The sequence below is a fragment of the Chamaea fasciata genome, unplaced genomic scaffold (assembly GCF_029207755.1).
Source record: "Chamaea fasciata isolate MVZ Bird 193981 ecotype frontalis unplaced genomic scaffold, bChaFas1.0.hap1 SCAF_25, whole genome shotgun sequence".
NCBI classification, from domain to species: domain Eukaryota; kingdom Metazoa; phylum Chordata; class Aves; order Passeriformes; family Sylviidae; genus Chamaea; species Chamaea fasciata.
Genome location: NW_027094110.1, coordinates 1,389,640 through 1,411,214, shown reverse-complemented (window position 1 = coordinate 1,411,214; position 21,575 = coordinate 1,389,640). Strand labels below are relative to the sequence as shown.

The 21,575-nt window shown below is 51.9% G+C and overlaps 2 protein-coding genes across 3 annotated transcripts; both read right to left on the bottom strand.

Moving 5' to 3' along the window:
* Positions 1 to 1,215: 1,215 nt before the first annotated feature.
* Positions 1,216 to 12,269, bottom strand: LOC136300979 (polymeric immunoglobulin receptor-like). The gene is made up of 11 exons (XM_066203748.1): positions 12,150 to 12,269; positions 8,564 to 8,659; positions 7,601 to 7,930; positions 7,133 to 7,456; positions 6,220 to 6,546; positions 4,980 to 5,294; positions 3,889 to 4,009; positions 3,287 to 3,405; positions 2,814 to 2,933; positions 2,641 to 2,699; positions 1,216 to 1,854 (listed from the first exon to the last, which is right to left on the bottom strand). The coding sequence occupies exons 2-11, from the start codon at positions 8,643 to 8,645 to the stop codon at positions 1,729 to 1,731; spliced, it is 1,923 nt and encodes a 640-aa protein (XP_066059845.1). The 5' UTR covers positions 8,646 to 8,659; positions 12,150 to 12,269; the 3' UTR covers positions 1,216 to 1,728.
* Positions 12,270 to 14,033: 1,764 nt separating this feature from the next.
* On the bottom strand, positions 14,034 to 21,517 carry LOC136300980 (polymeric immunoglobulin receptor-like). Of its 2 annotated transcripts, none has more exons than XM_066203749.1 (10): positions 21,292 to 21,517; positions 20,673 to 20,780; positions 19,583 to 19,924; positions 18,386 to 18,715; positions 17,984 to 18,313; positions 17,223 to 17,448; positions 16,239 to 16,351; positions 15,470 to 15,608; positions 14,994 to 15,039; positions 14,034 to 14,276 (listed from the first exon to the last, which is right to left on the bottom strand). In XM_066203749.1, exons 2-10 carry the CDS (start codon positions 20,713 to 20,715, stop codon positions 14,211 to 14,213), a joined length of 1,635 nt encoding a protein of 544 aa, XP_066059846.1. In that variant the 5' UTR covers positions 20,716 to 20,780; positions 21,292 to 21,517; the 3' UTR covers positions 14,034 to 14,210. The 2 variants fall into 2 exon arrangements, with proteins under 2 accessions (XP_066059846.1, XP_066059847.1); XM_066203750.1 differs by having other exon boundaries at positions 14,248 to 14,276; positions 15,474 to 15,608.
* Positions 21,518 to 21,575: the final 58 nt, after the last annotated feature.

Genomic DNA, 21,575 nt, shown 5'->3' with positions numbered 1-21,575 from the left:
CAGCGCTCAGGAGGGCTGATTCCTCAGCTCCATCCCTCTTTTGGGAAGGTGTCTGGGACATTCCAGGATTGCCTGTTGAGGAACAACCCCTGGGAATGCTGCTGGGATGGAGAGAGGTGCCACAGCTCGTCCCTGACCGCAGGAAATCCTCCTGGGGAAGGAGCAGGGGCTTCTTGCTGAGCTCCTCATGGATCTCTGTGGGCTCTGGATCACGTTCTGAGGGTTTTATTCCACACTTTGGGCTGATGTCACAATAATCCCAGTCCATCCCAGCCGTGGATCACTCCCTGTGCGCTGCACCCCTCAATCCCTGTCTGGCTCAGTGTTTTCACCTAACCCAGGGATTTTACACTTCCCTCCCCACTGCAGCAGCCCGGGGCTGTTCCCTTTTGGAAAAGGAGATGCCAGCCGGAGGTGACAGCGGTGGGGGGCACAGCAGGCAGCCGAGGGGTGCGGGAGGGCTGCAGGATGCTCAGCCCACCCTCGTCTGTCAGCCCCTGCTCCTCTCCCGCAGCTCAGCCCCGCCCGGGCTGCTCCCCGGGCAGCGAGGGAGGAGCGGAGCCGGGGAAAGGCTCAGGAGGAAGAGGATTTCCAAAGGGAGAGCAAAAGGGGTTTTCTCCTCTCGGAGATTTCCAAACCCGCGCGTTCTCCTGCCGCTGCTGCCCGCCGGGGACGCTTTCCAGGCTCACGCCTTTCCTGTCGCACCTGAGTCAGGAATTCTCTCCCTTCCAGCTGCTCCGGGCGGGCGCCGACCTGTCCCGGCCCCTCCAGGGAGCTGTCCCGGCCCTTCCACGGAGCTGTCCCGGCCCTTCCACGGAGCTGTCCCTGCCCTTCCACGCCTTTCCCGAGATGCAAACCCCTTCCCACCGCTGCTGAGGGCACGCGGCTATTGAGCCCTCACCTCCCTTGGAGGGCTGGCAGGAAGGTGCAAGGTGGGCGTGGGAATCCTGGGACGTGCTGCCCTGCTCATCCCAGCGCTGAAAGCGCCCAGTTCAGGAATTTATTGTGTTTTATCCTCAGCGGAATCCACGATTCAGGAGTAATTCCTGGTGATCCTCGGTGTCTGCCAGCTAACCCAGCCTGCCACTGTCAGCTCTTGGTCATTACAGCTTCCCACGCTGCTTTAGCTGTGGAATATTCAGCTTTTCCCACCCTTCCTGTGCCCCTCTGGGCTGGATCTCCTGTGATATCCCACAGACCCTGAGCTCCCCAGTCTGCGAAAGCCACGGGATTCTTTATTTCTCATGCCTACAAACACTCCAGACGTGTCTGGCCTGCTGGTGCTGCCCTCAGGTCGGGAAAGCTTGGAGGAATCAAGAGCATCACATGTTGTTCTAAAGGGTCTTTAAAAGAAAATGGAATTTTTTTTTAATTTTTTTTTTTTTATCTACAATGCTTCTTCTGACCTGTGAGAGCCCAGTGTGGGAACTGGGGCTGCTGGTGGGATGAGCCACTCGAGTTCCTGCTGTTGCACAGCCCAACCTCCTCACTCAGACCTGCACTCCCAGCCCAACCCCCTTTATCATCAAACCATTCCTCCTGAATCACCACTTGAAGCTGAATTTTAGCAAAAAAAACCCCAAAAGCTCAAGCTACAGCGAATTGTGGGAGCGATGAACAGTGTTGCTTGCTGACGTTGTGATCCTCAAGGTAGAGCCAGGGGCTGTCCCCTCCCCTCAGACCCGGTCCTGGGGTGGGGACAGTCCGGGACAGCGCTGTCCCCTCCCCTCAGACCCGGTCCTGGGGTGGGGACACCTCCGGGACAGCGCTGTCCCCTCCGGAGCCGCCCTGGGCGATGCTGTCCGAGGTGACGAGGAAGGAGGAGTAGGCGAGCTCAGCGTCCTCCTTGGAGCTCTGGGAAGGACAGGAGGGCACAGTCAGGGGATGAGGGGATGGAATCTTTGTGGATATCCCAGGATAACGCTGGAGGGGTGGGACAATCCAGCGATGTGATGTGAGCGCCATCCCGGGAACACCCCAAAAGCTTTTAGGTTTGGGATCCCTTGGCAAGCGTGTCCCTGGGTGTTGGCATCCAGCCCCCCTGTCCTAAAGCTTTACTGGTGTCCTGGCAGTTTCTCCGATTGCTCCAGATCAGCTCCTGGCACTGACATCACCTACACCTCTCCTGCTAGTGGGAACTTTGGAAAACACAGACTCTGGCACCTGCAGCTACTGCCAAAAGGTGCCCCAACCTTACCCGAGGGCAGGGGAGGGAGAGGAAATTAGGGAAGGGCAGAGAAAATTAGGGAAAGGCAGAGGAAATTAGGGAAAGGCAGAGGTCACAGCCAATCTCAGCCCTTGCATTGGCAGAGCCCCCCCGTGCCCTCTGAACCACTGAGAAGTGGGATGTGATGGTTTCCAGCCATCCTCTTATCCCAGTGATTCGTATTTCTGCTACAAACCAAATCTTCCTGACGCTGCCTGGGGCTGCCTGGGTTTATTTCTTGAAGCAAAGTGACTGCTGAGAATGTCTCTGCCAAACCAGGGAGTCAGGGCAGGGCTGAGACCCACCCCCGGGGGCTGGGTCCAGGTAAAATGGGTGTCAATAAAGCCCCGGGGAGGAGACAGCCCCTTCGGGACAGACTGCAGGGCTGTGGCCACGTCTCCCAGGTCAGTGGCCTCTCTCCTGCCTCCTCTTACCCTTTTTGCCTTCGTTGTGTCAGCAGCGCTTTCCTGAGCGTCCACGGTGGTGATGAACTCTGCAGGAGGAGAAAGGAAGGTGTTGGGGAGGAGGCAGTGGCTGTTTCTGGGGCTTTTGTGGGGTATTTCAGGCTGCCCCTGACTCCGGGGCCGGGCTGGGGTCGGCCACTCACCGTCCCCTCCCACGGGGGTCTCCTGGATCTCCTTGGCGCCGTTGCTGGCACTGAAGTCCCTCACGCTCTCAAAGTCTGACATGCTGATGTTGGTCCTGTAGCTCCCCACGGACACCAGGTCTGGCGAGAGGGCGGAGGAAAATCCCTCAGGTCTCGCTCAGGGTGGGTGGGAGAACGTTAATTAAGCGCATCAAGACCCAAACCCTCTGTGCCAGGCGAAGCTGTGACACAGCGGGCAAAGCCCACGGAGGGCTGGGCCGTGTCCCAGCCTGGACACTCTGGGAGCTGGAGCTCTCTGAGTGGGTCACAGGAGGAGCAGGGGTTTGGAGACCTCTGGATGGGGTCACAGGAGGATCAGGGACCTTCCTGCCCGTCCAGGAGTGGTACCAGGATTAGCTCAGCCCAGCACTTGGGTGTTGCTTTAACTCAATGCTGCTGCAGTTTCTTGAGAGCCCAGAGAGGCAGGGACTCACCAGACCTCTTCAGCTGCCTGTATTTGACAATGGCAAAAGCTGTCACCACGATCAGGATCAGGCCGGCCAGAGGGCCCAGCACCAGGGCCAGAGTGTTGGAGCCACGGCTTTCCTCAGAGCTGGAGCAGAGGGAGAGAGATTTTCAATGCTGCATGTGAAAATCCAGCCGGCTAAATTTGGGGAGGATGGTAATTCTGAGTGAGCACGGTGCAACTCAATCAGTTAACTGGATTCTAGCACATAGAATAAAGTACAACCCAAATCAAAAACACAGGCTTGAGGTCGGGCTGAAACAGCTCCATCAGCAGCTTGGTCATAAATACGTGAAGGAAAATTCTCTGATAATAACAGAAATACTTTCAAATAGTTGCTTTCTACTCTAATAATTTCCTCCTGATACTGTTTTCTTGAATTGGAGATTAATTATGAGTCATCTCGCCCTTTGCTGTCACTTTTTATCTTCTCTGACAGTTAGACCAAACCTCTTTTGGGGATAAGGTTTTTTATATGTTGCTAAACAACACACACAGGGTGTACAAACACAACGGGTTCGTGTAAACCCCACAAAAAACGCCAAATGGCAGGGGATGGAGAGGACCCACCTTTCTGGGACAGCTCCTCTCCGCACCTCAGCGTCGCTGTAGGCTCCTCCTGGGGGAACAGCTCCGGATTCACGGCTGGAATCAACCTCCAGGAGCTCCGGGCTGTGCTTGGCATCGCTCCCTGTGTGTCGCAGGGAAGGAGGGTGGTCAGAGAACAGCAGAATGAGAACTGGGCACAAAAACCACTGGGATGTGTTTGGTGGACATGGAGCTGCCGTGGGTTTTGGCTTTCCATGAGAGGCTCTTCAAAACGGGGGTTGGAGACCCGAAATGCTCTCACACCAAATAATTTACTGCAGGAATTTCCAGTAGTGTCTCTCTGCCTATGACCTTTTGAAAAAAGTCTTGCATTTCTAAGTAAAAAGGCTCGCATTTCTAAGTAAAAAGTCTTGCATTTCTAAGTAAAAAGGCTCGCATTTCCAAGTAAAAAGGCTTGCACTTCTAACTTCTGCCTCTAATTTTCCAGATCAATTTTTGCATCCTTGCTTGTCTTTTCCTCCTGGCTCCTTGCCCAGCAAGAGCAATGAAATGAGGCTGTTCCACAGTTTGACTTTGGCCATCACCCCCTTGGGATGGGGAAATATCCCATCCCCAGGGCTCTACTCTTTCTGTGCTTCTAGCAATATTCCTCCCCCATAAAATGTTTTAAATTCCAAAATATCCCACCAAAGCTGAGACTAAGCCCCGTGCTGTTGGTGTCAGCTTCTCCTGCTCCTTACTGGTTTCCTTTTTATTAGGATAAGAACTTCCCTGGAGCAAGAGCTCTGAATTTGATCAGTCCTTTACCTGCAAGGTCAAGCCAGATGCTGCCTAAACGAAACACTGTCAAATAAGAACAATTCATCAGCACGGGGTTAAAAGTAAAACCGTGGCGTGGAAAGAGGCGAGTTTTACACTGGGTTTTTTTTTTTATGACAGGGGATGTCAAAACGGAGCGAATGAAAACACCGAAGGCAAATCGCGCGGAGCAAAGCGCGGCCGTGAGGCTGCGGGGCGACAGCGCTTCTGCTTCGAGCTGCTGCAGCCTAGCGGTGATGGAGAGCCCTCCGTGGGCACCGGGAAAAGCAGGAAAAGCCCTGCCTGGAGCTCACCTGAGCTCACCAGCAGCTGCACGGCCATGGTTTCCCCGAAGGCGCCGTTGCGCTTCACCCCGCACCAGTACCAGCCCTCATCATCCTCGGTGAGCGGGTCGAAGCTGAGCTGGACCGTCCTGGAGGATGCGTTACAGCTGGCAGCCGGCCCCGGCACACCCTGCTGCTGCCCCGGCAGCACGGGGCAGCCCGTGTAGTTCCACTTGCACCAGTATTTCTCGTAGGAGTAGTACTGGCAGGGGTAGGAGCAGGTTAAATCCACCCGGGAGCCCGGCTGGGCCTCCACTCTCTTGTCTCCCGTCAGGGCAGGTTTTCCTGTGGGGGCAGACAGGACATCAGGGCTGCAGGGTGTCGGAAAAACCGTCTTTCTGACCTAGAGATGGGGCTCCTGAGAGGCATTTAAAAGGATTTTATTCTATTTTCACTCTCCTGAGAAGGTACAGATGGTACAGTTTACTCTATCAGAATTAGAAGCTAAACTATTTCTTTGCTACAATACCTTATAAATGCTTTTCATCCTCTTAGCTTTTGCTACACAACGCTGTTAAAACTTTTAACACCAACCACTTATTATTTTACCCTACGTGGTCTTGCTGCAATACATCTTTCACAGTTCTATGTCTCTAAACTAGCCAGTCTATTTGCAAGATCATCATTTCAAACTCGTTTCTAGTTCAATTCCTCCCTCGGCAATGTCTGTCCCACCCCATGGCCTTTCTAAATCAGCACACTTTATCCCAGAGTTTGCAAATGGATGCACAAGACTGTGTGAGCCTTCTGTCAGGCTTTGAAGATTCCCTCCAAATCCATTTCCCGCGCAGGGAGTGTGGGTGGGGAATTCAGGATTTTCCCTTTCAGGAGTGGGGAATTCAGGATTTTCCCTTTCAGGGGTGGGGAATTCAGGATTTTCCCTTTCAGGGGTGGGGATGGCACTCAGCAGTAGTGGTGCTGCTGGGCATGGAGCTTGGAGGGAAGGGGCTCCTTGAGTTGCTAAATTAACACTAAAAATGCTGAATTAACACTAAAGGTGCTGTTTATGGTTCTTTTCCTGCAAGGCTTAAGAAATACTTCACGAGAATTTTCCGTGAGCGCACTCCCACCAAGCTGAATCTTTTCTGTCTCAGTTTTGAAGCTGCTGGGGTGAGTCCAGGCTCGGAGCTCACGTCTCTTGCTAAAAACCCACACTGCTCCCCTGGGGTGGTCCTGAACCTCCAGAGAACCGCCAGAGCACGGCCCTTACCTTCTACCACCTTCAGTTCCGTTGATGATTGCTGCTCCTTCAGCTCATTTGACATGCACCAGTAAGAGCCCTCGTCCTTGGGCTGCAGCTGGTTCAGGATGACGGTGACACTTCTGTTTTCGGGGTTGTCGAGCATGGCCACTCTTCCATCGTAGCCGTACTTGACGAACCCGGTGCTGTCTATGATGGTCTCATACCCTCCCTGTTTCCTCAGCTTGCGCCAGAACCTCGTGGAGGATTTCTTTAGAGGATCGAAGAGGCACTCGAAGGTTGCTGAACCTCCAGTTTTTCCAATTACCTTGGTCTTTAACTGAGGGAAGTTTTTGTCTGTTGGGAAGAATGAAATGAGGGGTTGTAAGAGTCCCTCCCAAGAAAATCGATGCCATCAGATCAGACGAAGCTGCTGTGGCTGAAGGAAGGCCAGGCAAAGCTCAGGGGTGCAAACATCAGGAGGTTGTCCTGGCACTGGTGGGAATTGATCCTAAAGGGTCACCCAGGCCTTGCTTTTCCCCAGATTCGCTGAGTGCTGTTGGCTTTGTGGACAGAGATTCCAAAGCTTTGCTCCCTTTGCTGGAGGGACCATCTACATCTGTCAGCTCGAGATTTAAGGATCTGGGGGCTGGAAGAGGCAGCTTGCTTGCCTCAGACTGAGGGGGTGGAATTTGTCTCCGGGAGTTCTGGGCTGGGGAACAGAGTCACCCACTTCTGGGAAGGTGAAGTGTGGATCCAAGCCTTATTTCAGTGATGGTTTAGTGCATTACAGGCGGTTAAATGAACAGAAAGAAGTGTGGGGATGAGAGAATAGGATAATAGCAAAGAGAAATTCAAGTTCTTGCTAAATAAAGTGAGACTGCTGGTGATGCTTCTGAAGAGAAGGAGAGAGGAAGAGGAAAACACCTGGGGAACAGCTCACCCTCGTAGACAAACACGTCCAGCTCCTTCAAATTGTCGTCCTTCCCGTATTCACCGGCCCCACAGTAGTACAGGCCTGTGTCCTCCCAGTCCATCTGAGTCACGGTGACGCTGAAGGTGCCTGGAGGCTCCTCAAAAGTCAGCAGAACTCTCCCTTGGAAATCCGGATCGATGTCCTGATGGCTGTCCACGATGTTGCGGCAGCCTCCCTTCTCCTGCTTGCACAGGTACTTCCTGATGGAGGCAGTCTCCTGCCCAAAGCTGCAGGACACGGTCCAGGTGCTGCGGAGCTTCACGTAGAAGAGCTCAGCCGCCTCACGTGGGTCTGTGCACAGGGACGGGATAGAAATTGAACCCCCTGAAAGCCCCCGCGGCTCTCAGGCACCGCACAGGCCATCGCTTAAAAGGGAGAAGGGGGAAAAAGCTCAAAGGAAACGATATTTTAGGGAGTCCCCAAAGTGGAGATTACCTTCAACAATCCTGACAGTGACCGTGTGGGAGAGGCCTCTGCCGTTGACCCCCACGCCACACTGGAAGGTGCCGGCGTCCTCCAGCCCCAGCGCCGAGATGTTGATCTGGAAGTTTTCTGCCTCGGGGTGGTCGCTGAGGGAGATCCTGCCCTGGTAGGCGGGAGCCACGTAGTCCGAGGACACCACGGTGACACACCTGGAGCCCTGCAGCCTGCACCAGTATTTCCTGTCGTGTCTGTTCACGGGGGTGGGCGGGTAGAAGCATTTCACGGTGGCCGAGCCGCCCAGCACGCCCTGCACCTCCCGAGGGCCGAACACGGGGCTGGAGACTGCGGGGAGAACGGGCTGGGTGTGAGTGCCCCGAGCACCACGCGGGCCGTGGGAGGTTTTAAATTCAGCTCTCGTGTTTTTCAGGTTCTGTGCTGCCCAGGGCTGCAGCTCTGAGCTCACGGTCAGCGTCACTCAGCTCTGCTCAGAGCAGGGACACAAAACAAATCCTTTTCCTGATGGACACCAAGGACAACCGGGACAAGTTTTCAGGCCCCAAAACACAAACAATGGTGGAATGAAGGGAGGAACAAGAAGGACGGGACTTCATAATTTGAAGCTGTAACTGGACAATCAAACCCCAAAATGCAAATGGACCAAAACTTATAAAAGTGTGAGACCTCGTGACTGGCCATCCATTTTGTGCCCATTTTGTGCCCATTTTGTGCCTATTTTGTGCCCATTTTGTGCCCATTTTGGGTCCACCTTGAGTGCAGCCCTGGCCAGGCTCTTGTCCTGCCCAAGGTGTACCGTAAAGGCCTTTTAATCAATCTCTACTTTATTCTCTTAGCTCTGTCCAGTCTCAGCTCCAGCTCAGCCTTCCCAAGGCATCACCCCAACCCTCCTCTCCCTTTCCCGGTGCCACCTGTGGTCCTCGGCCACCCCAAAACCTGTGTCCCAGGGGTGACACTCACTGGCTGCCTTGGGGGGGTGTCTGCCTCTTGCAGACCCAGCTGGGAGCAAGGCGAGCAGGAAGACGAAGGCCAGTAACGTCATTTTTCTCTCATTCCCTGCAAAAAGATGCGGAAAGTCTTGAACAATCACGTTTGCAAAAGGTTAATCATCTAATAATCTTCGTGCTTGGAGGATGTGAGGGTTGTGGCTACGTGAAGGAGAGAGAAATTTGGGGTTTAATTGCTCCTGTTGAGGAATTGGATGGGACAAAGGGAGTTGATATTTCTGATTTTGTCTGGGTTGCTGCATGGGAGCGGGGCTACCCGTGGATCTCATCCCAATGTTCCCTCTGTCACGGAATTCCTGACTGAGGCCTGTATTTAGTGACTCTTTGCTTCCCTGATCTCTCCAAGGACACACACAGGAGAAAAAGGGTGCTGTTCTCACCTCCACTTTTTAATTCTTCCCTCAGCTTTGAGCGAGCTGTGGGGATTTACCTCAGCTCTGCTCCTCCAAAAATCAGATTCTGTGTGTGTTTCCTGAGCACACCCCTTGATCCACCTGCCCGTTCCAAGTTCGTAGAAGGCACCCACAGCAGCTGACGAGAGGTGCCAAGGAAAACCCTCATTAAAAAAAAACAGAGGAATTTGATTTCAGGGCATCAAGTGACACAATTTTATGGAGGGTAATTCCCGGCAGAAGAAGAAAAGCTTTTATTTCCCTGTTAAGATGAAAGGTGTTCTGTTGTGCCTCTTCCTTGTATTGTGATTTCTCCTTGCTCAATGGCCGCTTGTCCGTGGCTAATTATTAACTCACTGAGCATGAAAAATTCTCTTTCAAACACATCCCAGAAGTAGCCAGCAAGGCAAACATAACAAAATCTGCAGAGAGCAAACAAGGTGGCACAAAGAGGGCCTTGATGTTTGCCCCCGGCTGACAGCAGCTCCTGATGGTCACCTCACTGCCCTCCTGCCCGTGGTGCAAGCAGGACCCAGTTCAGCCTTGCACAGTTTTTGGCAAAGAAGTTGAAATAATCTGTTTTTACTGATTTCTTCAAAAAGTTCGGCTTCTTTCGGGGTGCAGCCCACGTTGTTCTGTCAGCTCTGGAAGGGTTCCCAAGATCTCTGCCTGCCCAAACCAGTGGTTCCAGTGCTCTTGCACCACCAACACTCACAGCCCTGAGCTGGCTCCAGCCCTGTTTTCTCAGATGCTCTTAAAATGTAAATGGAAAAATTGCAACATAACGACCTTTTCTCTTGCTTTCCTACTCAGGACAGATTTTGTTGTTGTTGTTGTTGTTTTCATGTGGTCCTGAGAATGAAAAACACTCTGCTTTGGTTTGGTGCTGGGCTCCAAACCCCACTGCAGCTCCACTGGGTGACCGGGACATTTTAGTGCTGTGTGTGCAGCCCTGGGGAGGGCAGACCCCCCTCAGCCAGTCCCTCTTTATAGATGTGTTTTTACCCTTAAAACTGGCTGATGGTCATTTCCAGGACACTCCTCTGGAGCTGGGCTGGGACCATCACTTTCCTCTCCAGTGCTATTTTTTACCTAAATTTTGATATTTTCCAGGTTTCCGGCAGCAGTGCTCTCTGGCCAGGCTGCCTCTTCCAAATCTCATCCACCACAAGACTTATCCACGTTCCTGTTGTGCTTTTGGGATTCTGTCTGCCAGTCCTGGGGAGAATTATCTTCGGATTTATGAGGATTTGGAAGAGACCAGCACCTGTGCAAACCTGAGCCAGCAGCAGCAGCTCTCTCTGGGTATGGAACAATTCCCAATTCCCAAATCCTGCTGAATTCCAGCTGCAGGGATTGCCAGGAATCAGCCCAGTCCAGCCCATTAGATATTAACTTTTGCTCCTGACAACGACCAGCGTCAAGGCCGTGCCATGGGACTGACAAAACACCAAAGTTTAATGGTGAACATTTGTCACTCCAGCCTGGGAGCACTTCTGGCTTTTTGTGGAATGTTTGCTGCTGTCCAAATAGTCGAGAAACAATAGCATGGAGGTGATATATTGCATATATTCTATATATTTTATATCTAGGTGATATTTCCCCCCTCAAATCCTCTTGACCCCTGGGGAAGCTGTGCAGATGCAAATTGCTGTAGAGAGGGTTGTGGTCTGAGGAGGTGCTGGAGCCTCCTGTGCCCAGAAAAAGGGCACAGCAACCAATTTCATCCTGCACAGGACTGGACCATTCACATCTCCAGCTGCCCATCATTGCTGATCTTGCCTTGACCTCGGGTTTTATTTGCTGCAGTGGGATGGGGAAAAGCCACCAACTCACCCCGTTTTCATGGGGTTAAGAATGAGAAATCAGCTTCCAGATAAAAGATCGAGCTGACCCAAACACGTGCAGAAAATCAACATTTCCAGTTCCAAGCAGATGCCTCCTTTACAATATTGAGAGAATTCATAGGAAGGGCTCGTTTGGAGATGCACTGAGCAGAAGCACTTAGGGAGAGCTTGCTGAAGATTATCAGGATTTAGCAAAAAATCAGCAAGTTTTATGAATGCCTGCAGTGCTTGGGACCCTCGGAACTAAGAATGTGTGTGTCGGTTAAATACATGGGCAACATCTTTCAGAAAAGGAAATAAATGGAATAAACAGGCAGCTCATGGCGGCGACTGAGATCCCAGCTGAGATTGTGCTGCTGGCCCAGTCCTATGCTCCTTTCAGCTGTTGGATCCACTCTACACTAACCTGAGACCTGATTTTATGTTCCTTTCTGATCCTCCACTCACCCACTTGTTGCCTTTCAGATCAGACCTTCACGGTTCATTTGTTCCTTGGGCTGGAAAGTGAAACAACTTCAGCACTATTAAATTATTTTAGTTTAATTCTCCTCTCCCTGGAGGGAGCAGGAACATCCCCTGGCCCAAGAGTCTGCAGGGATGGATGGTGCCAGTGTGGGCTCATTACCAATTGCAATTAGGTGATGGTTATTTGTACTTCAGCAACGTATTAAATCTCTAGGAATGTTCCCTTTGCAGAGCAGGAATTTGGGTGTGTGGGACACCCTGAGTGGGACAGGGCTCTGCCAGGCTCCTCTAATTTCAATTTTAGGAGACCACATCCAGCCCATTCATTTCAGCTTCAGGTTCTATTTATCTTCCTGCAACTCTACAAACTTCTCAGGGAACTTCTAAAGCAGCTCCTTTAAGACACGACTGCAGCAATTCTCTTCTAAAATTTCAAAATCTGCCTGTTGGGGCTCAAAAGCCAGTAATGACCTCAGGCTGAGCCACAAAATTTAGATTACTATGGTAATATTTGCTAACTTTTATTTCCTGCGATAAAACTCAATGCAAATATTGTAATGATAGTTAATCTGGGTTTTTTTTTTTCAGAAATTAAATATTAAAAATCCGCTGTGGAGAAGAAACCATAACTGCCATAAGCCTGCTCCTAATGCATCTTTCAGAAATCAGCCTCCCACCAGTGAGCTCTGAAAATGAAATGATTCCAAACCTTCCCTCCTGTGTGAGGAAGGGTCCCCAAAAGCGGCTCAGGATTCGTGTTCTTCCCCTTCCCCATCCCAGCACCGCCCTACAAAAGGCTGTGCATTCCCAAAGATGCCAAAGCAGCTTTACTTACACTCCAGGCTCCTCCTGGCACTCCTGGGGACCTGCTGTGAGTGTCCTGTGTCCCGGTCCCCACAGGGCTGTGGCAGTGCCAGCCGGCTTTAAATACTCCCGGCACCTTTAGCCTTGCATTTCCACCTGTCGTGCCTTAAAGGAACAACATCCAGCAGCGCTGCCAGGTGAGCTCTGCCCACAGGAGGGCCGGGCAGCCACCGCACAGACAGTGTCCGGCCAGTGTCCGGCCAGTGCCCAGTCAGTCCCCAGCCACTGTCCAGCTAATGCCCAGCCACTGCACAGACAGTGTCCGGCCAGTGCCCAGTCAGTCCCCAGCCAGTGTCCAGCTAATGCCCAGCCACTGCACAGACAGTGTCCGGCCAATGTCCGAACAGTGCCCAGCCACTGTCCAGCTAATGCCCAGCCACTGCACAGACAGTGTCCGGCCAATGTCTGCCCAGTGCCCAGCCAATGTCCAGCTAATGCCCAGCCACTGCACAGACAGTGTCCGGCCAGTGTCCGGCCAGTGCCCAGCCAGTGCCCAGTCAGTCCCCAGCCAGTGTCCAGCTAATGCCCAGTCACTGCACAGACAGTGTCCGGCCAGTGCCCAGTCAGTCCCCAGCCACTGTCCAGCTAATGCCCAGCCACTGCACAGACAGTGTCCGGCCAATGTCCGAACAGTGCCCAGCCACTGTCCAGCTAATGCCCAGTCACTGTCCAGACAGTATCCAGTCAGTGTCCATCCACTGCCCATCCACTGCCCAGTCGCTGTCCAGCCACTGTCCAGTCAGTGCCCAGCAGCTGCCCAGCTACTGCCTGGCCAGTTCCCATCCAGTGGAAGGAGCAAGAAGGAGCTGTTGGGGTGAGGAAGGATCACTTGGGGTGAGGAAGGAGCTCCTGGCTGTTGCTGCGCTTTGTGGGGATCTTGGCCGGAGAGAACAGCCACCAGCACCTCTCCTGGATGGGAACAAACCCTGACCCCGTGCAAGCTTCCCCCCAGTGCTGCTTCCCTGACCATCCCAAACATTCCCCAGGTAATTCTGGCATTATTTTATTTTTTTTTGCCTCGTGGCCGCTGAGCTGTGCTGGCTCGACCACAGTGGACACAGCTGTGTTTGCTCTCCTGCAGCTCCCACTCTCCCAGACATGGATCCCTCAGGATCAGCCTCCCTGGATCCTGCAGAGGGGTGGAAATGTGGTTTTAAGACCTTGCAGGAGAAGATGGGATGGCCATGGGCAGAGGAAAACCTGGCAGAAATATGGGAGCCTGTAGCTGCTGGTGCATCTCAGGGAGAAAAATTAATCCAGGTGAATGAACAGGTTTTTTTTTAACCAAACCCCCCTTTTCGCCCTCAAGGTTTCCAGTAAAAACAATCCCTCACCTCATGCAAATATATTTGAAATGCATTTCCTTGCTTTAGCACACGAGGAAACGTTTCCCTGCCAAGTCACAGGTTCCAAAACGTTTTGGCATCTCCAGAAAACAAACAACCTTCGGATCGCTTTTATTTGGGGAGCGCAGATTGCAGCATGAACCACGACCTGAGTGTGAAGCCAGCGCTGCTGCTCGGGGCTGGGCCGTGTTTGGGCTGAATTTGAGCTGGTTCTGGAGCTCTGGATGTCCCTGCAGGAGAGCTGAAGGAAAAACAGCCCGTGGGAATGTGGGTGTCGGAGAAACCGAAACGAGACGTGGTTTATGTGTTGGAAAACCACTCCATGGATCAGGGTTTTTAAAAAAAAAAAACCAGTAAAATCCTTATTTTTTGAGCAGCCTGATCCTTTCCAACCCAAACCACTCTGTGATTCTCTGATATGAGCAGCCCTGAAGCCACAGAGATTTATCCTTCCCCCTCCCTCCCTCCCCAGCTTTACCTTTTCCTCCGGGAAACAACCCACCAAGAGCTGGGTTCAGGTTATTTTATTGTTTCTGCTGCAGAACACGGAGCAGTTTGGGCAGTGTGGGGGTTCAGCTCTCAGTAATTTGGGGATTTGGGGATTTGGGTTCTGAGGAGAGAAGTGGGAGGTGTTGGGGGCTTGGCTTTCCACAGAGAAAATTCCCAGCTCAGGTACCCAGGGGTTTTCACAGAAGGTTCTGGGTCAAGTCTTCATCAGGCACCTTGATAAGTAATTTTTCCCCACAGGGTAACTGTAAAACAATGGAACAGAGGAGAAGCTGTGACCCGGCATTGCCTCCCCATGGTATTTGTAGAAGTCGTTTCATGGGTGTTTATGCCAAACTTGGTGTTTTAAATGAGGTTTTCAGGAGCTCTGAGAACAGAAAAGTGGAGAAACCCGAGTTCTGGAGTCAACCTCCTGCTCAGTTAAGAGAAATATCCCAGGCCTTAGCCCCCTGGGGAGAAAAGGCACAAACAATTTCTGGGTTTCATTCTCCCTTTTTGGAGTTTTTCACAGAACATTTACAGTTTATTTTCAAGGTTTTAGGGGAGGTGTAGTGTTTTCTTTCTATTATTTATATTTATATTTATATTTATATTTATATTTATATTTATATTTATATTTATATTCTAATATTTACATTTATATTTCCTTTATATTCTTTATATTTATATCTTATCTTAATATCTGTGTATTTTTCTTTCTATTCTATATTAAATATAGAATATTTCTATTCTATTCTTTATATTATTTTATCCCAGAAGACCCCTGTTGGCTCTGAGTGCATTGAAGAGAGAACATGAAATCACAAATTTCTGAGCCACAAATCCACTGATTTTTTTTTTTTCCGGTGGAGTCCTTCTCACTGACACAAGTTCCTACAGGTTAAACACACTTTAAAATATTTCCTTGGATGATTTTTACAGGAGCTCTTCTCTAAAAAGCATCAACAATCTGAGACTCTTACATAGAGGCTGGTCATCCTGATATTTCCAAGGATTCCAGAGATTGTCCTGCACAACAGAACGAAAAAGAATGACATGGTTACAACACAGAGAACAATAATTACTTCTGTGTAATTCTGAGGAAGGTGATAAGGAATCAGAATTTACTGAAAGAGGCAGGAAGAGCGATAGCAGCTTTACAGCTTGCAATCAAAAATGATAATCGGCCCTACAATAAATATATAAACTTCATGTAGGATTTAATGCAAGTCTTATGAAATCCATGGCTTAACATTTCTTGGGAAGTAGTAAAGGCAAGAGTTTGGCAGCAGAATGTGATTTTTGGACTGCGGGTTGTAATTCCTGGACTGCAAACCCGGCGCCTCTCCTGGGGAGGTGTTTTCCTTGCTAAGCCACAAATTCCCCGCTTAAAATTCGGTTCATTCTCTCTCGTCAAGGGGAGACGACACCTGCAGTGCCAGTTTCAGCCAACACCCACCTACATTTGCCAGAGCCCGTCCGGAATTCCTGCTCCTCTCCTGCTCTCGGGGTCTCCTCCATCCTTTCCTCCCTTCCAGGGCTCAGCCCAGCACGGCCCAAAGCTGGCTCCAGGCTCCCCGTGGTCCTTCTTTCTTCTCCTTAAAAACAAAGCACACCAACCAGCACCTCTTAAGTATCCCAGACACCAAATGAGGCCACTATTTCACAGTTTCCTTCTTGTGAATGATGTATTTCCCCTCACCGTGGTCATCACCGAAGGGTTTTCTGTCCCTAAATTTATTTCTGTGGATATAACACGGTCTGGATTCGGATAGATGCACGTATCTTTGCAAATCAGTTAACAGGAGGGATTTTTTGGGTCTGTCCTTGTCAGTTTTTTACGGAATGAGCAGGATTTGGCCCAGAGTGAAGCCACCCACACCACACAGGTCCCTCCCTCCAGGATTTTCCATCACCCACGGAGCCACAAATCCTCTCCACACCAAAACTCAGCCTTGCTTTCAGCAGGGCTGTTTCCATTTCCTTCATTTGCTTTGCCTTTGAGCACGTTTAAAACAAAACCAAACAACTTCTCAAGGACTTTGCTTGCAGCTCCGGCCACGTTCTGGGGCCGCAGGACGGACACGTGTCTGGGAGATGGAAATATTCCACGGGTCAGACTCCAGCCCTTGGACACCACAGGCAAAGCCCTTGGAACACAACCACTGAAAAACCCAAAACTGCCCCAAAAAAAACTAACCCCAAAAGGTGCTGCCTGGCCAATTTACCTGCCTGCTGTTGAAACTTGACTATGGCCAGGGTGAGGAGGGCGATGGTGATGCAAATCAGCAGAAGCAGAGCTGGTAACACCACTGGGAGCAGCCGTGGTTCCCCCGAGGAGCTGGGGACATGAACCACCAGGATTAAATCCGGTTTGGAGGCACCTTTGGTGTTCGTGCGGGTGGTTATTTTCACACTAAAGAGCACCAAGGAGCTGTAAACTCTGAGTGAATCAAACAAAAGTCAACAGAGTCAAGGAGAGCTCCAATCGTTTGATCTGGAGTTTGGCTTCTGAGGAAGCGATTTCCACGTGTGGGGTTTGCGCTGCCAGCTGGGTTAGCCCCTCCAGAGGGAAAAGGAGCTGTTTGCACAACGCAAATTCACAAATTCATCCTGTTGGCGAGTGGTCACGACCCTCAGGTTTTTGGAAGGTGTCTTCCCTCTTTCTGCCAGGATGACGGGGAGATGTGGTCGGGGCGAAGCTGGGGGAGAGCTGGGAGCTGCTCACAGCGAGCACAGCAGGAAAAATCCACCAGGAAGAGACACAAGAACTGGTGTGGAGAAGGACCACGGAATAATTCCTGGCCAGAACGCTGCCAGCCTTTGGATGAACCTTGCCCAAAGCTCCCTCCTGGCTGAGCAGCGAGCTCCCAGCACTGCCCCTGGGCTCCTGGCTGCTGCAGGGCTCGGGGAAAGGGTGCCCAGGTTGTCACCAGGGCTGTTGCTCAAGCCTCAGCCACGTTTCCCAAAGTCCTGTGTCCCTCCTGTGCCCAGGGAAACAGGCAGGAGCACGGCTGTTGACTCTGGCATCTGCTCCGCAGGAGGGTCAGGGACAAGCTCAAAGTGTGCGCAGACATGAGGTGACCTGGCCGCCCTCTCCCCCTTCCCGGGGCTCCTGGGGGTGTTCTCAGCTGGGCACAGCCCCCCCAGGAGCCCGGGGAGTGGGGCAGACACTGGGGTGTGAAACAGCAAGGATGTGGCTGGGGACTCACCTCTCCTGAAAGGTTTCACCTGGGGAGGTGACAGAGGTGACAGTGGGCAGCAGGGAGCGGCTGCCGTGGGTGACAGAGCCCATGGTGGCGCCCCTGGGGACAGTGCCCATGGTGGCGCCCTTGGGGACAGTGCCTGTCACCTCTGCCACGCTCCCGTGCCTGGCTGTGCTGTGGGCAGCAGGATTTGGTGCCGTGGTCGTTCCTGGGTCCCGGGAGGAGCAGGTTCCTGCAGAGAACAGGATTTTGAGGCTGTTTGGCAGAGGTGTTTGTCAGATTTAGCAAAGATTTACACACTTCGCATTTTGTGTGAAAAAACCCCAGACTCAGGCATGCCTGTTCTCCTTGGAGTGCTGCAGAAAGCACCGATGGAAACCTGGATACCTGGCCAACATTCCTACTCCTACCCCACTCTTTCTGCCTCTGCCAGAGGAACAGTTCCATGGATCTGTTTATGCTCTGCAGTTTCTCAAACTGCAAAACAACCTCCAGCTTATCTTCAGGGCCCTGTGCTGCACCTGCCAGGAGCAGGATGTCACATCCTGGGGGGTTTGCATCATAATCAACCAATAACATCATCCAGACCTAGTAAATTTCTTTGGAAAAAAAAAAATTAAAATATTTCTTTCTGAAATTTTTAAAGCTGAGAGTGAGAGCTCAGCTTTAAAACCTCCAACACCACTGTTATTGCTAATAATGAAAGGAAAACGGAGAGCTGCTGTTTCTCAGGCCGTGGGGGGGTTTGGGGAGCAGCCGCCACCTACCCCTGTGGATGAGCAGCTTCAGGGAGGCCGTGAGCTCCGAGTGGCCGCTGCTGGCCCCACACCAGTACCAGCCTTCATCCTCCTCCCTCAGCTGCCTCAGCAGCACCGTGTAGCTCCCGTGCTCGGGGTCGCCGCTGGACATCTGTAGCCGCCCTCGGTGGGACTCCAGCACAAACCCCTCCTGGTCCAGCAGCACCTGGCAGCTCCCTCCTTTCCACCTGCACAGGAATTTCTTCTCGTAGCTTGCCTTGGGGTCGTGGTGGCACTGGAAGGACACGGAGCCCCCGACGGTGCCGCTGAGGAATTTGGGTCTCCGGGGACGGGCGGAGGCTGCAGGGGAGGGCACACAGTGAGCATTTCACACCCCTCAGCCAGCACTGAGCCCCCCCTGCCCTGTCCTACCTGTGGCCACCTGCAGAACCACCTCCTGTGGGCTGTGCTGGCCGCTCAGCCCCCGTGTCCCGCACACATACAGCCCCGAATCCTCCTTCTTTAGGTCGTTCATCAGGACTTTGAAAGCCCCAGAGCTGTCCTGGGGGGTGATAGCGACCCGCCCTTGGTACCTCCTGCCCACGAAGCCGTCAGAGCTGACCACCAGAGTGCAGATGCTTCTGCCCACTTTGCACCAGAACCTCTTGTGGTCACTTTGGGTGTCCCCAGAGGGGCACAGGACCGTGACAGAGCCGTGGAGCTCCCCTCGGATCAGCTGGGTTGGCCTTGACACCGTGGCACCTGTGGGGAGAGAGCAGGGCAGGGACTGTCAGCACACAGAGACCCCAAAACCTGCCCCAATCCTTCTGGCTCTGTGAGTTATGGGCAGGGACTGTTGGCACACAGAGACCCCAAATCTGCCCCAATCCTTCTGGCTCTATGAGCTATGGGCAGGGACTGTCGGCACACAGAGACCCCAAACCTGCCCCAATCCTTCTGGTTCTATGAGCTATGGGCAGGACTGTCAGCACACAGAGACCCCAAATCTGCCCCAATCCTTCTGGCTCTATGAGCTATGGGCAGGGACTGTCGGCACACAGAGACCCCAAACCTGCCCCAATCCTTCTGGCTCTATGAGCTATGGGCAGGACTGTCGGCACACAGAGACCCCAAACCTGCCCCAATCCTTCTGGATCTATCAGTTACATCAGGCCGTGCTCCTGAGCTCTGCTCCAGGATAATAAATATTCATCTTTTAGCTTGTAATATCCACACACACACAGTTCACACCCTGAAACTCCATCAGCTGTTTCCTTTACTTCTCCAAAACGCGTTCACTCAGACATTTCCCCCGTGCCCTTCCCCAGAATCTCCAAACCTGTGTTTCCAACAGGCAGGAGAGGATTTCCTTCCACATTTCTGATTTAGCCAAACCCGAGTGCTTTTCCACCCCCAAAATGACAAATATCTGGCTAACAGAAAAATGATAAATATATATATATAATTATATATATGAAATAGAATTATATAAATAAATAGATAATATACATAAAATAAATTATAAAGAAATATATATGAAATTACAAATACCTGGCTAGCAGAAAAAGCTCAGAGGCACCTGATCCCAAACCTCTCCCAGGAGCCAAGAAAAATAAGAAAACCTCTTACCCGCCAGAACAGTGAGGTTGAGGCTGACGTAGAGCCCTTGGTTGGTGCTGCCAATGCCACACCTGTAGGTGCCCGAGTCGCTGCTCCTCAGGCCTGTCATTGTCACCCTGAAGGTGCCGTTGTGGGGGACGTCCCCCAGGGCCACCCTACCGCTGTACTCCCCGGCGGGGGAGCTGCTGGAGGAGACGACGGTGTAGCAGACCCCGTTCGGCGCTATTTTACACCAATATTTCCGCTCGTGCCTGTTGGCCGGCGTGGGGGAGTAGAAGCACTGGTGGGTGACGGAGCCCCCGAGTCCTCCTGCCAAGAACCTGGAGCCGAACAGGCTGCTGCCCACGGGCTCTGTGGGGACAGAAACGGGGGTTTGGTCACTCCCAGGCAGCCAGCAGAAGCCCAGCACGGCTCCTTCCAGGCAGGGCTCTGGTTCTGAGGGGCACCAGGGGACACCTGGCTCAGAAAATCCCTTTTGGATGTGGCGTTCCCCCTCCCTGGGTGCCCCTGGTGTCACTGGCACGGATGGGGAGACCCTCAATGCCCCTTGCAAGACTCCTCCAGCCTTGGAGTTAAAGGTGAAGGGCAGAAATTAATGGGAAAAAAAAACCCCAAAAAACCTTTGGCATTTGCAAACTCTGCCTGACCTGGTGACGTCCTTCTCCCTGTGGATGCTGCAGGAGAGCTGGGATTCTCCTCCCGGCTGGGATTCTCCTCCCAGCTCTCACCACAGATCTCGGCAGGTTTGGGCTGGGCAGGGGGATGCTCAGACTGGTTTCCACACCGCAGCTGGAGGTGTTGGGTGTCCAGGGGAGGAGAATCCCAGCTCTCACCACAGTTTGGTGGCTCTCTGGGCAGGGGGATGCTCAGACTGGTTTCCACACCGCAGCTGGAGGTGTTGGGTGTCCAGGGGAGGAGAATCCCAGCTCTCACCACAGTTTGGTGGCTCTCTGGGCAGGGGGATGCTCAGACTGGTTTCCACACCGCAGCTGGAGGTGTTGGGTGTCCAGGGGAGGAACCAGCCAGGAGAACACGGCCTCGTCCCCAGTTCCAGCTTTACCTGTTCCCCCCAGGGGCTGGGGACTGTCCTGTGACTCACCTTGCAGCAGAGCTGCTGAAAGGAGGAGAAGCACCATGTCCATCCCACTCGAGTGTTCCCTCGGCAATCCTCACACACCTCACGGTGGGGACGGGGTTTTGCTGGTTTCTGTGTTATCAAGCAGAGGAGAGGGATTGTGGCAGGGAGTTGTTTTTTTAGTGCTAACCCACAAATGGGCATTAAATAATAAAGCAGAAAGAGACAAGAAAGAGGCAGAGAAATCCCAGGAGCAAACCGTGGATGGCTGGGTTCTTCCTGTCTTTATTTCAGTCTTATAGTGTGAAAATATTTATGGGATCCATTTCTGGCACCTGATTAAACCGTTATCCTGCCACCATCCAGAACTGGGATGCATTTTTACCTCATCCATCTCTCTTTTTTTTTTTTTGGCCAAAAAGGGCAGTAATTTAATTTATAGTTTTAAAAGGACAAAAAACAAATAAAGCCACAGTGGGGAGAAAAAATCATCATAAGTCACTACCTTTGTTTTTATAGAAATAATTATGTTGGGTTTCAGAACTGTTACAGACTGCAGGTGACATCTCTCTCCTATAATCACTCCACAACAGCACTGTTCTCCAAAAAACAGCATTTTAAGGGCAAATTGAGGCTCACTTACCTTTGATTGTGATGATTCTGGTGCTGGAAATTTTATCTTCCTTCACCTCCAGCTTGGATTTTGTTTAATAAAGTTGTTTTTGCAGCTCAGGCAGTCTTCGCTTTTCTCTTGATGTTTAATTCTTTTTTCTTTTTTCATAAATCAATGTGTAGTTTTTAAAATGGGCACACTAAAAATCTTCAGAGGTCTCCATGCGCATTGCTGAGCTGAGTGGAGATGGTCAAAATGCGCAGAGGAGTAGCAGAAATGTCACCTAAAAGACCCAAAAATGGTCTTTTTTAGCC

Excerpts from the sequence above, each read along its gene's own strand:
- LOC136300979 (XM_066203748.1), bottom strand. The coding sequence starts at position 8,645 with ATGACGTTACTGGCCTTCGTCTTCCTGCTCGCCTTGCTCCCAGCTGGG. Across the intron at positions 6,547-7,132 it reads GGACGTGTTTGTCTACGAGG|ACAAAAACTTCCCTCAGTTA; the intron begins GTGAGCTGTTCC and ends TCTTCCCAACAG. Across the intron at positions 2,934-3,286 it reads CAGGCAGCTGAAGAGGTCTG|ACCTGGTGTCCGTGGGGAGC; the intron begins GTGAGTCCCTGC and ends CCCTCTCGCCAG.
- LOC136300980 (XM_066203749.1), bottom strand. The coding sequence starts at position 20,715 with ATGGACATGGTGCTTCTCCTCCTTTCAGCAGCTCTGCTGCAAG. Across the intron at positions 18,716-19,582 it reads CAACCTCACTGTTCTGGCGG|GTGCCACGGTGTCAAGGCCA; the intron begins GTAAGAGGTTTT and ends CTCTCCCCACAG. Across the intron at positions 14,277-14,993 it reads TCAGGATGACCAGCCTCTAT|TTACCCTGTGGGGAAAAATT; the intron begins GTAAGAGTCTCA and ends ATTGTTTTACAG.